General features: G+C 45.7%; 1 protein-coding gene across 4 annotated transcripts in view; it reads right to left on the bottom strand.

The window, feature by feature from the left end:
* Nucleotides 1-12,152, bottom strand: part of LOC118402197 (5'-3' exoribonuclease 1-like) — a 28,176-nt gene that overhangs the window by 10,113 nt on the left and 5,911 nt on the right. For 3 of the 4 annotated variants that reach the window (XM_035800208.2, XM_035800209.2, XM_035800211.2), the window contains exons 14-31: nt 11,998-12,117; nt 11,734-11,903; nt 11,519-11,636; nt 10,221-10,313; nt 10,009-10,112; nt 9,666-9,797; nt 9,336-9,498; nt 9,045-9,158; nt 8,613-8,711; nt 8,388-8,503; nt 8,134-8,280; nt 7,915-8,004; nt 7,336-7,471; nt 5,678-5,734; nt 5,380-5,512; nt 2,029-2,098; nt 1,638-1,830; nt 1,354-1,443 (exon numbers count right to left, since the gene is read on the bottom strand). In XM_035800208.2, the coding sequence (XP_035656101.1) occupies nt 1,354-1,443; nt 1,638-1,830; nt 2,029-2,098; nt 5,380-5,512; nt 5,678-5,734; nt 7,336-7,471; nt 7,915-8,004; nt 8,134-8,280; nt 8,388-8,503; nt 8,613-8,711; nt 9,045-9,158; nt 9,336-9,498; nt 9,666-9,797; nt 10,009-10,112; nt 10,221-10,313; nt 11,519-11,636; nt 11,734-11,903; nt 11,998-12,117 (2,145 nt within the window). The remainder of the gene's footprint in view (nt 1-1,353; nt 1,444-1,637; nt 1,831-2,028; nt 2,099-5,379; nt 5,513-5,677; nt 5,735-7,335; nt 7,472-7,914; nt 8,005-8,133; nt 8,281-8,387; nt 8,504-8,612; nt 8,712-9,044; nt 9,159-9,335; nt 9,499-9,665; nt 9,798-10,008; nt 10,113-10,220; nt 10,314-11,518; nt 11,637-11,733; nt 11,904-11,997; nt 12,118-12,152) is intronic. The other variant, XM_035800210.2, reaches the window with a different exon arrangement.

Raw genomic sequence — 12,152 nt, 5'->3', positions numbered from 1 at the left:
GAGCGACACAGAAAGAGAGAGAGAGAGCGACACAGAAAGAGAGAGAGAGAGCGACACAGAAAGAGAGAGAGAGAGCGACACAGAAAGAGAGAGAGAGAGCGACACAGAAAGAGAGAGAGAGAGCGACACAGAAAGAGCGAGAGAGAGCGAAACAGAAAGAGCGAGAGAGAGCGACACAGAAAGAGCGAGAGAGAGAGAGAGAGAGCGCGACACAGAAAGAGCGAGAGAGCGACACAAAAAGAGAGAGAGAGAGACACAGAAAGAGAGAGAGACACAGAAAGAGAGAGAGAGAGCGACAGAAAGAGAGAGAGAGAGCGAGAGAGAGAGCGCGACACAGAAAGAGAGAGAGAGCGAGAGAGAGCGCGACACAGAAAGAGCGAGAGAGAGAGAGAGAGAGCGCGACACAGAAAGAGAGAGAGAGCGACACAGAAAGAGAGAGAGAGAGAGACACAGAAAGAGAGAGAGAGAGAGACACAGAAAAGAGAGAGAGAGAGACACAGAAAGAGAGAGAGAGAGAGACACAGAAAGAGAGAGAGAGAGAGACACAGAAAGAGAGAGAGAGAGAGACACAGAAAGAGAGAGAGAGAGAGACACAGAAAGAGAGAGAGAGAGAGACACAGAGAAGAGAGACACAGAAAGAGAGAGAGAGAGAGACACAGAAAGAGAGAGAGAGAGAGACACAGAAAGAGAGAGAGAGAGAGACACAGAAAGAGAGAGAAGAGAGAGACACAGAAAGAGAGAGAGAGAGAGACACAGAAAGAGAGAGAGAGAGAGACACAGAAAGAGAGAGAGAGAGAGACACAGAAAGAGAGAGAGAGAGAGACACAGAAAGAGAGAGAAGAGAGACACAGAAAGAGAGAGAGAGAGAGACACAGAAAAGAGAGAGAGAGAGAGACACAGAAAGAGAGAGAGAGAGAGACACAGAGAGAGAGAGAGACACAGAAAGAGAGAGAGAGAGAGACACAGAAAGAGAGAGAGAGAGAAAGAGAGAGAGAGAGAGACACAGAAAGAGAGAGACACAGAAAGAGAGAGACACAGAAAGAGAGAGACACAGAAAGAGAGAGACACAGAAAGAGAGAGACACAGAAAGAGAGAGAGAGAGACACAGAAAGAGAGAGAGAGAGACACAGAAAGAGAGAGAGAGAGACACAGAAAGAGAGAGAGAGAGACACAGAAAGAGAGAGAGAGAGACACAGAAAGAGAGAGAGAGAGACACAGAAAGAGAGAGAGAGAGACACAGAAAGAGAGAGAGAGACACAGAAAGAGAGAGAGAGACACAGAAAGAGAGAGAGAGAGACACAGAAAGAGAGAGAGAGACACAGAAAGAGAGAGAGAGACACAGAAAGAGCTTACCTTTGGTTTCAGTTTCTGGCTGGCTTTGTGTGCAGAGTTTTTGTTGCCCTGAGTGTCTGCCCTGAGAATGTTCTGTCTGCCGTTCTGCTGCTGAGAGACAGAGGGAAAGAGAGAGAGGGAAAGGTTGACATCAAGACATACAGAGGAAGGGACAGAGAGAAAAGGTAGGCAAATGTGAGGAACAGAGGTAAAAAGTTAAGAGGCTATTCATCTTGATCTATGCTGGTTACTCAGAGAGGTTAGGCCAGTTGTTTTATGAGGACATGCTCTACTCCAGTCCCAACCTGTGTGGATATGAAGGGTGATCGCGGTGAGTGGTTCAGCCCGACCAGCTGTCCTTTGTTGTGCTGGTGGGAGGAGGCGGGCTGGGGCTTGACGACGGCGGTCAGTTTATGGAAGCCCTGCTCTACACGGCCCCCGTGGCTCAGGTTGATTAAGGCACAGGGAGGCAGCCTGTAGCCACGGCCCGCCGCACACCTAGAGTAGGAAACACACCAGAGTCAGGTGGGCGACAGTCACCCAGATACAGGGTCACAACCACACAATAGCCCGTCACAAAAACTCCGGTGCTTAACGTAAAAAATAAGTAAACGATGTAATAGGAAACATGCGATTGATCGAGGCTTGAAACACTTGACATAGGCCTATATGAAAACACAAGACACGAGGCTGTACCTGATCGTAAGTCCACCAGCAAACTCTTCATCGAAAACAACCTCATACAACACCTCGGCCTCCCGATCAGCTGCCACGGGAGAGAGGTTAAACATCAGTTTAGAGACGGTCCAAAGATGAGAGGCTGACCGCATGTGTGTTACACAGTGCATTCGGAAAGTCTTCCACCCCTTGACTTTTTCCACATTTTGTTACAGCCCTATTCTAATATGGATTCCATTGCCCCCCCCCCCCCCTCCTCATCAATCTACACATAATACCCCATAATGACAAAGCAAAAACAGGTTCAGAATGTTTTGAAAATGTAATAAAACTTAAAATAACATTGACATAACTATTCAGACCCTTTACTCAGTACTTTGTTGAAGTGCCTTTGGCAGCGATTACATCCTTAAGTATGATGCTACAAGCTTGGCACACCTGTATTTGGGGAGCTTCTCCAATTCTTCTCTGCAGATCCTCTCAAGCTCTGTTAGGTTGGATGGGGAGTGTCACTGCACAGCTATTTTCAGGTCTCTCCAAAAATGTGAGCCACTCAAGGACATTTAGAGACTTGTCCCGAAGCCACTCCTGTGCTGTCTTGACTGATTGGGTCGTTGTCCTGTTGGAAGGTGAAACGTCAACCCAGTCTGAGGTCCTGAGTGATCTGGAGCAGGTTTTCATCATGCATCTCTGTACTTTGCTCCGTTCATCTTTCCTTCGATCCTGACTAGTCTCCCAGCCCCTGAAAAAAATCCTCACAGCATACTACTGCCGTCACCATGCTTCACCATAGGGATGGTGCCAGGTTTCCTCCAGAAGTGACACTTGGCTTTCAGGCCAAAGAGATCAATCTTGGTTTCATCAGACCAGTGAATCTTGTTTATCATGGTCTGGGAGTCCATTAGGTGCCTTTTGGCAAACTCCAAGCAGGCTGAAGAGGCTTAAACCAAGGCCTTATACTTTTTAAAGGGTTAATAAATTGTTACGATAAACTGTAAGGTCTCCTCTTCAGGAGACCTCCGTGTGTGTTAAAACCGGTTTTAAAATGGATGGCCCCAACAGTCTCCTGTGACAAACCAGGTGTGGTTCCCACTGCAGAATAATCAACAATAGGGATGACCTGACCCCCTTTTCCAGTGTCACCAGTACATTTTTCCGGATGGTACCAAAGAACCAATCATTACTCGGAAGGTCAACGATCAAGAGGTACCATTTTTAATAGACACTGGAGCTCACACCTCCAGCATTGGATCTACAGGCCAACACCTCGGTTGTTCAAAATCTTGAAGCTGTTACAGCCCAGGCGTAGCCTGGCATTAGACTACATCCTAAATAAAGAGGGGGTTATTGAAGGGCCCTAAATTCTATTACCCCCACAGAATGTGTTAGGTTTCTCCCTGACTCTGATACGACAGAGATTTTGAAATAATTAACACAGTTGGCTGACACCTACACCCCCACAGGAGAAGAATCCTGGTTCCCGTTTGGGTGGTTGAAAGATAAACTAGGCCAGTTTGGATTTAAGTTGTTTTCCATTTTAGTCCCATTATTGGCCCCTGTGCTTGTTCTGCTGATTTTCATTTGTGCATTCTGTGCAGCTGGCAAATGGCTATGCCAGGCATGTTTATGCTTTATGTTCCTCATCCCTCAGACCCGTATTTCTATCCTCAATCTCCTGAGGATTTGCTTGCAATCTAATGCACCGTTTATGGGTGATTATTATAATTACTATGCTTGAGTTGCTTTGCTTTCGTTGAGGCCAGATGGCCTCAAAGGGGTGGAATGAAGAGGGTTAAACTACGGCCTTAAACCCTTTAAAGGGTTAATAAGTGATGCTGTGATAAGCTGTAAGGTCTCCTCTGTGTGTGTGTTAACTTTTTATGGCTGGGGGGCAGTATTGAGTAGCTTGGATGAATAAGGTGCCTAAAGTAAAACGGCCTGCTCCTCAGTCTCAGTTTCTAATATATGCATTTTATTAGTAGTATTGGATAGAAAACACTAAAGTTTCTAAAAATGTTTGAATGATGTCTGTGAGTATAACAGAACTCATATTGGCAGGCAAAATCCTGAGTTGAAATCAAAACAGGAAGTCAGAAATCTGAGCTTTGTCTGTATTCACCAGAGTCCCCAATGAGATCCCCTTGAGATATTAATGATGTTGCACTGCCTAGGGGTTCCACTAGATGTCAACCATCAATAGAAATTATAATGAGACTTCTATGATGTTGGGGGAGTGAATGATAGCAGAATCAGTCAGGTGTCTGGCAGTCAGCCATTTTCTGATCACGCACATTCCTCATGGTATCCACTTGCGTTCCGTTGCTCATCAAGACAAAGGAATACTCCGGTTGGAACTTTATTGAAACGATATGTTAAAAACATCCTAATGATTGATTCTGTACTTAGTTTGAAATGTTTCTTCGACCTGTAATATAACTTTTTGTCTGAAGTCATGCTGGACCTGCACAAGCGTTTGGATATGTGTACCTAACGCTCTAACATAAGTACCTACCTGGACATAAATAATGGACATTTTCGAACAAATCAAACATTTATTCTGGAACTTGGATTCCTGGGAGTGCATGCTGATGAAGATCATCAAAGCGTAAGGGAATATTTAAAATGTGATTTATGGTTTCTGTTGACTCTAACATATCTTCTGAGCACCGTCTCAGATTATTGCATGGTTTGCTTTTTCCGTAAAGTTTTTTAAAAATCTGACATAGCGGTTGCATTAAGGAGAGTGTCTAGTTTGAGAAACAGACGCCTCAAGTCCTCAACTGGCAGCTTCATTAAATAGTACCCACAAAACACCAGTCTCAACGTCAACAGTGAAGAGGTGACTCCAGGATGCTGGCCTTCTAAGTGTTCCTCTGTCCAGTGTCTGTTATTTTTCCCATCTTAATCTTTTCTTTTTATTGGCTAGTCTGAGATATGGCTTTTTCTTTGCAACTCTGCCTAGAAGGCCAGCATCCCGGGGTCGCTTCTTCACTGTTGCCGTTGAGACTGGTGCTTTGCGGGTACTACTTAATGAAGCTGCCAGTTAAGGACTTGTGAGGCGTCTGTTTCTCAAACTAGACACTAATGTACTTGTCCTCTTGCTCAATGCTTTTCATTCAAAAACAATGACATTTCTAAGTGACCTCATACTTTTAATAAGGTAGCTTTTTTAACATTTGTAATAAATTAGCAAACATTTAAAAAATAAAATATTTTCGCTGTCATCATGGGGTATTGTGTGTAGAATAATCAGGGGGGGGATAATTTAATCCATTTTAGAATAAGGCTGTAACATAACAAAATGTGGAAAAAGTCAAGGGGTCTGAATACTTTCCAAGTGTACGTTTGGGTGCGTGTGCGACCACTCACCTGCCTTGATGCCGATGACGGTTCCCCTGAGGCCGAGGGGGACAGAGAAGCTCTCTCTGACGTTGACCACTCGGTCAAACAGGTGGTACTCTGCATCCGGGTCAGGGACCACACCGTGCTGCTGCTCTAAGGGCTGGAGGGAGGGACACACACACACACACACACACACAGGTTAGAGAGGTGTGGAGTTGGAATTGTTGGAACTCTGAACCCTTGCGCTGTTTGGAGCCAATGTCATTTTCACTCACTCTCTAGAAAAATACACGCAACAACAAAAAACGGAAAGTAACGAACTCACCCTGAAGAGCAAACGTGGCTTCACAGTAACACGTACTTTCTCGCTGCTCTTCTTCACCTGAGAAACAGACAGAGGTAAGAGTCACTACATGAACATTAAAAAAGGAAAGTAGATAGTCACTGACAGTAAAGGAAGGGCTTGTTGAGTAGTAGTCTGCATATGCATCCATCTATATTATTGATTGACATAAAAACGAGGTTAGAGGGGATTTCCTGATAGAAAAGAAAGCGAGTAGGAGTAAATAAATGATCGACAGAGATGATTGACGGACAGAACAGCTAAATGATGACACTGGGGCAGATTTGTTTTACAAATGGGACAGAAAATCTATAAAAACCATCACAGACAACCCTTTAATCATATATTCTGTCCTGGCATGGTGCAAACTGCATGAGCTGTTGGACGAGGGGGATTGCTTTCCCCTAAAACCCCTTTATGGAACAATAGATTGATCCCTATGTTTTTCCAGAATATGGTCTGATAAGGGGATCACTCTTCTGGAACATTGTTACGAGGAGGGAGTTCTTATGTCTTTTGATCAGCTGAAACAGAAATACCACTTGCCTAACAGGGACTTCTTTAGCTACCTACAACTACGAAACTTTATTAGGGTGACTCTCAAGGGACAATGGAACCTACCTAAGATGTCACCTATTGAACAACTCTGCCACGCAGACCAACCACTGTTCAAGACCATTTCCCGTGTTTACAATGCTCTTATGTCAGGACTAACACTGCCTGGGCTAGATAAACCCCGACTTAGATGGGAGAAAGATCTGGGTATTTATCTTGATGAGGATCTAATGGAGTGACCTGTGCAGGGATGGGGTTACATCCACATTGAACTCCAGATACAGACTGATCCAGTTTAATTTCCTCCATCAGCTCTATATCACCCCATCTAGACTGCACAAGTTCAACCCAGATATCTCCTCCCTATGTTTTAGGTGTGGCTCAGATGAAGGAACATTCCTCCATTCCACTTGGCAGTGTTCAAAACTACACGGTTTCTGGCAGGGGGTATGCGATACCATATCCTCAATTCACGGGGTTGCATTTCCTTTAGACCCGGAGGTCTGTCTACTGGGTAACTTTACTAACACCAATCTTAGGCAAAGCCATACTATAAAGCTAACAGAAATATTGCTAGCGATTGCCAAGAAAATGGAAAAATTGGATTCCTCCCTGCCAGTTGCAATGTGGCTTTCGGAAGTTAATAGTTGTATCCCTTTGGAGAAAATCACTTACTGCTTGAGGAATAAGTTAAAGACATTTTACAGAATTTGGCAACCTTTTATTGACTATATGGAGAATCTCCCCCCACATCTCATTGATTGAATCTATATATAATCCTCACCTAATGTTTCACACGTAATGTATAATATGTAGCCTACGGCAGGTGATCCAATGTCTCGTTATTTTTTAAATATTTTTTTATTTTTTATTATTGTATGTTTGTTTATATAACTATAATTGTAATTTATTTTTGTTACGTTCCTCTGTTACTGTCACTTTGTCCTATCGTTGTCTAATATCTTTTCACTTTTGTTTTGAATGTTCTTAATTGGAAAATGCAAAAATAAAATATTTACATTTTTTTTTTAAAGAACAGCTAAATGATTGACTTGATGACCGACCCCCCCCCCCCACCGAGTTACCTTAGCCTTCACCACCTCCTCCTCGATCCGCTCCACGATGGCCTTGTCCAGGATCTGCAGGTCACATGACGTGCGGGCGACGTCGGCGACTGGGTGGGTCTTCAACCAGGAAGTGATCTCCTTCACCTTCTCCGTGCTGCCCGTAAAACCATCCCCATCACAACTACCATCACCACCATCTTCAGTATTCCTACAACTGTTATGATCTACCTCTGCCTTGTTACATATATTAAAACGTCCTCCAAGTGTTTTACATGAGCGTTTAAAGGCCCAATGCAGCCGTTTTCATCTCAATATCAAACCATTTCTAGGTAACATTTCAGTACATTATGCTAATAGATTTCCATTTTTTTTTTTAAATGGTCAAAAAGAAACAAACATTTCTCAAGCAAGTATTTTGGTAGGACAGTCGGAGTGGTCAGACAGGAAAAAAATAAGTCATTGTGACTGCACTGGGCCTTCGAGACTCAACTGAACTTGAGTAACTGTTACAAGCATACAGGTTTAACTGTTATGAGTGTATGAATGTAAATTATGATTGTCAAGTGCAAATCTTAAATGTGAGTGCATGAATGTTACCCGTTCTCGTACTCCGCAGGCCAGATGTCGTCCTCGTAGAAGACGTCGTCGTGACTGTTCCTGGACACCAGGCCAAACACTTCGGAGAACCTACAGGAGGAGGTTACAGGTTACACACACACACAAATATGAACACATGCACACGTTCGCAGTTTCACACATACAGACAACACAGTTTCATAAATGCAGAGAAAAACACACAAGGACACACACACACACCTATCCAGGTACTCAGACATCAGCTCCTCCACAGCGTCAGAGTAGAGCCACTCCTTCTCAGTTCGCTTGGTGTAACCTGGCACCTCCTCATTCTTCTTATTGAACTTCAGGTTCAGACCCACGTTAGCCTTCTGCTCCCCATGGGGACTGAGAGAGGGAGAGCGCGTCACATGGTTTATTCAACCTACACGGCTCTGGTCAAAAGTAGTACACTAAATGGGAAATAGACGTCCATTTGAGAGGTGTTCACTCACTTCTTCTTGGATCCTCTGCCGACGAAGATGCTGCCGGAGAATCTGGAGACGAGGTAGCTGGTGATGCCGAGGCGAGAGGCCAGAACGTAGCCGGGACTGTACTTCACACAGTATTTCTACCAGGGAAGGGAGGGAGTACGCTTAGCAACGGCGCACACGTTTGGTCATGTGGTGTGGCAGGGCGAGGAGGAGTGTGAGAGATGTGTCGTTTTGAGATTGACTTACATGCTGGTTCTGTATTAAGGCTTCCATCGGTGGTTCACAGGGCACCGTGAACACTACCCACACTCGTCCCTCTTCGATGACGTCACTAGACTCCTGCACCTTTGTGTCCAAGAGCAAATCATGTTATTGAAAAGGCAAAGATATGCAATTCAAAAGATTAAGCCCCCCAAAAATGTCCAATAAATCACATTAAATATTATTTCTCGATATCACATCTAAAAGTGCATACATTTTACGTTTTGTTTTGACAAATATTTATTTGCAAGACTAGATATTCAAATTCAAGGTCACAAAAAGCAGCAAGCCTAAACCAGTACTCTTCAGCAGCAAGTGTACCAGTACTCTTCAAGAGTCCCCATTACTGATGATTCCAAGCCAGTAAGGAAGTGTGTAAGGCTCAAACAGGAAGTAGAGACCGGAAGCGGTACAGACCTCTCCCATGGCTCCGTAGTAGGGGTTCCCCACCATGAACACTGTGGTCGTCGGGGGAAACAGCTCCTCCAGGGTCTGGAAGCGAGTCGACGACGAGTCAAAGGCCTTGATATCCTGAGAGAGACAGAGAGACAGAGCGCAGGAGGAGAGAGCGCAGGAGGAGAGAGCGCAGGAGGAGAGAGCGCAGGAGGAGAGAAGAGAGCGAGCGAAGGAGGAGAGAGAGAGGAATGTGAGGTATGCGTGTGTAGTATGTGTGTCTTCCTTTGTACATCTCTGTATGCGTGTGCCTACCTTGACAATGGTCTGGTAGGCGAAGGGCATTATCTGCTTGGACCACTGTTTCTCCAGGTGCACCTGTCCGCTCTGCCCAGGTACATACTTCCTGCCTGTCAGCAGCTGGGCATACAACACCACCGCCGTCTCATTCACCACGATGCCCTTGCGCTTACTGAAACTGAGAGGAGAAGAGATTGAGATGTATTTAGGTAAGGAGGAGAGAGGTCTGCCAAAGTCCCCCATGGCCAAGTGGTCTTATCAGCTCTGACCATAATGGGACATCTTGGTTAAATAAATCTTACCCTTTGATAACAAAACGTAGGTTTTTAACAAACTGATCCTTACTGCTCAGTGATGCCCTGGACATCCTTCACCCAGTCCTTCTGCTCCTTGTCACTGAGGTAGGTGACCTTGGTGGGGGGGGGTGAGTCCCGGTCATACAGCTTCTGCACTCCCGCCGGCTCCTCCAGGAAGAACCTGAGCGGGAGGGGTGTGATGTAGAAGAAATAAGGGAAAGGAGTGTTTGAGGTAGACCGATGAATATCAACGACTCGGTGTTCTTCAAAGTAACGGTCGAAAGAGAAGTGAATGAACGGCAGAGCCAGAGGCATAAAGGGTTTTGAGTGACGGTCCAGGTATAATACTGCCATCTATTTTAGGCACGAGTAGAACTCAGCGTGATTCTTACTTGCTCTCCCCGTCAGACACCGCTGTCACCCTGGCCTCCTCTAGGTGGGGCCAGTTGACAAACAGAGAGCAACCCAGGACCAGGGCCGCCACATCGCCACACACCTGAGAGAGAGAAAGAAACAACATCTACCGTTTCTGCTCCAGACATAGACCCAACACAGTCGTCGGCTCTTCATAGAAACAAGACCGTGTGCACGCATCTACACTCACGGGTTCCTCTTTGCTACGTGTGATCTCCAGCATCATGTTCTCTCCTCGGCTGCTCTGCTGGAACACCACCACTCCGTGCTTCTTCTTATAGAACTATAAAGACGGGGGGAGCAAATCTACATATGAAACATACACAGAAGTATTCCGATGCCAAGACGGCCAATACACAGTCAATACTGGGGGGTGTAAATGGAGCCACGTTAAAAAAATTTAAAAAACTAATCTCCTGGTTTCAATGAGACCTCAGTTCAGAGGGGGGTTTGTACTACGGCGTGAAATTGAAGAGCGAGCTAAACGTTGGTCGACTCTCGTGGTTCAAATCGAGATAGCTGTTGACGTGACCTGGGCTCACCTTTTTAGCCGTTGACATGACCTGGGCTCACCTTTTTAGCCGTTGACATGACCTGGGCTCACCTTTTTAGCCGTTGACATGACCTGGGCTCACCTTTTTAGCCGTTGACATGACCTGGGCTCACCTTTTTAGCCGTTGACATGACCTGGGCTCACCTTTTTAGGCAGGTACATTTCTATGGCAACGAACCCTTCAGAGCTAACCTGCTCTGTGGCAGGCTATTTATTCTGAATGAAGTGTTTGGGCCGCGAGGCGAGGACCAATCAAATTAGGCTCCCTCTTGCAAAGAGTACGTCATCGTTCCGTCATTCTCCGGACCATATCGTTCTACACATTTAGTAACGAATGGGATTCATTTGAAAGTGTTTTGGAGGGGGGTATAAAAGGCCCGTACATTGATAAACACAGTGGAGACCATAAACAATAGCCCATTTCCCAACATAGCCTGATTAATTTGCAGGGTAACTTCTCTTTCATTGTGATTTTCGGGCAAAATGAAAATGTGACACCGACTCGCCAACGGATTGACGTTCTAGCCTCGTCTCAATAAAGAGTTAATCGTTCGACTAGCCGCGTGCAACATCATGGAGCGTGAAGCTAACTGAAGCTGGCTAGCTTTAGAAAATCCTCAAAACAGATCTAGCTTGTATACCTCTCCGGCCACACTTCCGAGGGCCTGGATTATTGAGTGACCGTTTACGTAACTAGATCTTGAGCTTGCAGCATCTTTATTGACAAATCATCTTGGGACTGTTGGCCGCCTGTGCCTTGTGTGAAGACTGACTGTTGGGTGTGAGTAGTGGCAGAACGCTGTCAGCGTGTTTCTTGAACAGAGACAGCACATGATATTATAGTGTTCCATTTTATTATACGTTTTGTGTTGCTCTCAGATCACGTGTTCCCGATTCACACTCCGTCTCATTGTCTGTCTGCCCGTCTATTGTACCTTGTGTCTGATGTGCTGCAGGGTGGGGAAGCCGAGGAAGTAGAGCTGGCTGCTGTTGTCGCTGCGGCCGACGTGGCTCAACGACACGTGCCACGCGTCCATGGGAACCGATGTCACCCTGGAAACCACCAATCACGTTACAGTATCTTAGCCTCATGGAAGTAGTGTGTTCAGTGTGTGTGTGCGTGCGTGCGTACGTTCAGCGTGTGTCTCACCTGACATGGCAGTGCATGATGCTGGGGAACAGGTCAGGCAGGGTGGAGGTGTAAGGGTAGTCTAGCTCAGCGTGGTAGCTGTACACAGCACACTCGGTGTGGCGGTTACGGGCCTTCTCAGCCTTGGTCATGTGATCGTTATAAGGCTCCATCGCAGCGAGCAAACATCTCTGGAAAGGAAAACACGCAAATAAATAAGTAACGTCAGAATTTTTAAAAGACACACGGAGATGAAGTAGGTCACCGAATGACATCTGTGTGCACCTCGTCGATGAAGGGGATGAGCACCACAGCCTCCCACTCCTGCTGTTTCCCGTTGAGGTCCGTCTTGAAGTCCAGAGGGTAATACTCAATGATGCTAGAATTCTCTGATGTCATCAGGTGCTGTGGACAGAACAAAACGGAGGTCTCGGAATGCG

This window comes from Oncorhynchus keta, chromosome 23 (genome assembly GCF_023373465.1).
Source record: "Oncorhynchus keta strain PuntledgeMale-10-30-2019 chromosome 23, Oket_V2, whole genome shotgun sequence".
NCBI classification, from domain to species: Eukaryota; Metazoa; Chordata; class Actinopteri; order Salmoniformes; family Salmonidae; genus Oncorhynchus; species Oncorhynchus keta.
The sequence above is the reverse complement of the archived record's forward strand: the minus strand, read 5'-3'. Positions and strand labels throughout refer to the sequence as shown.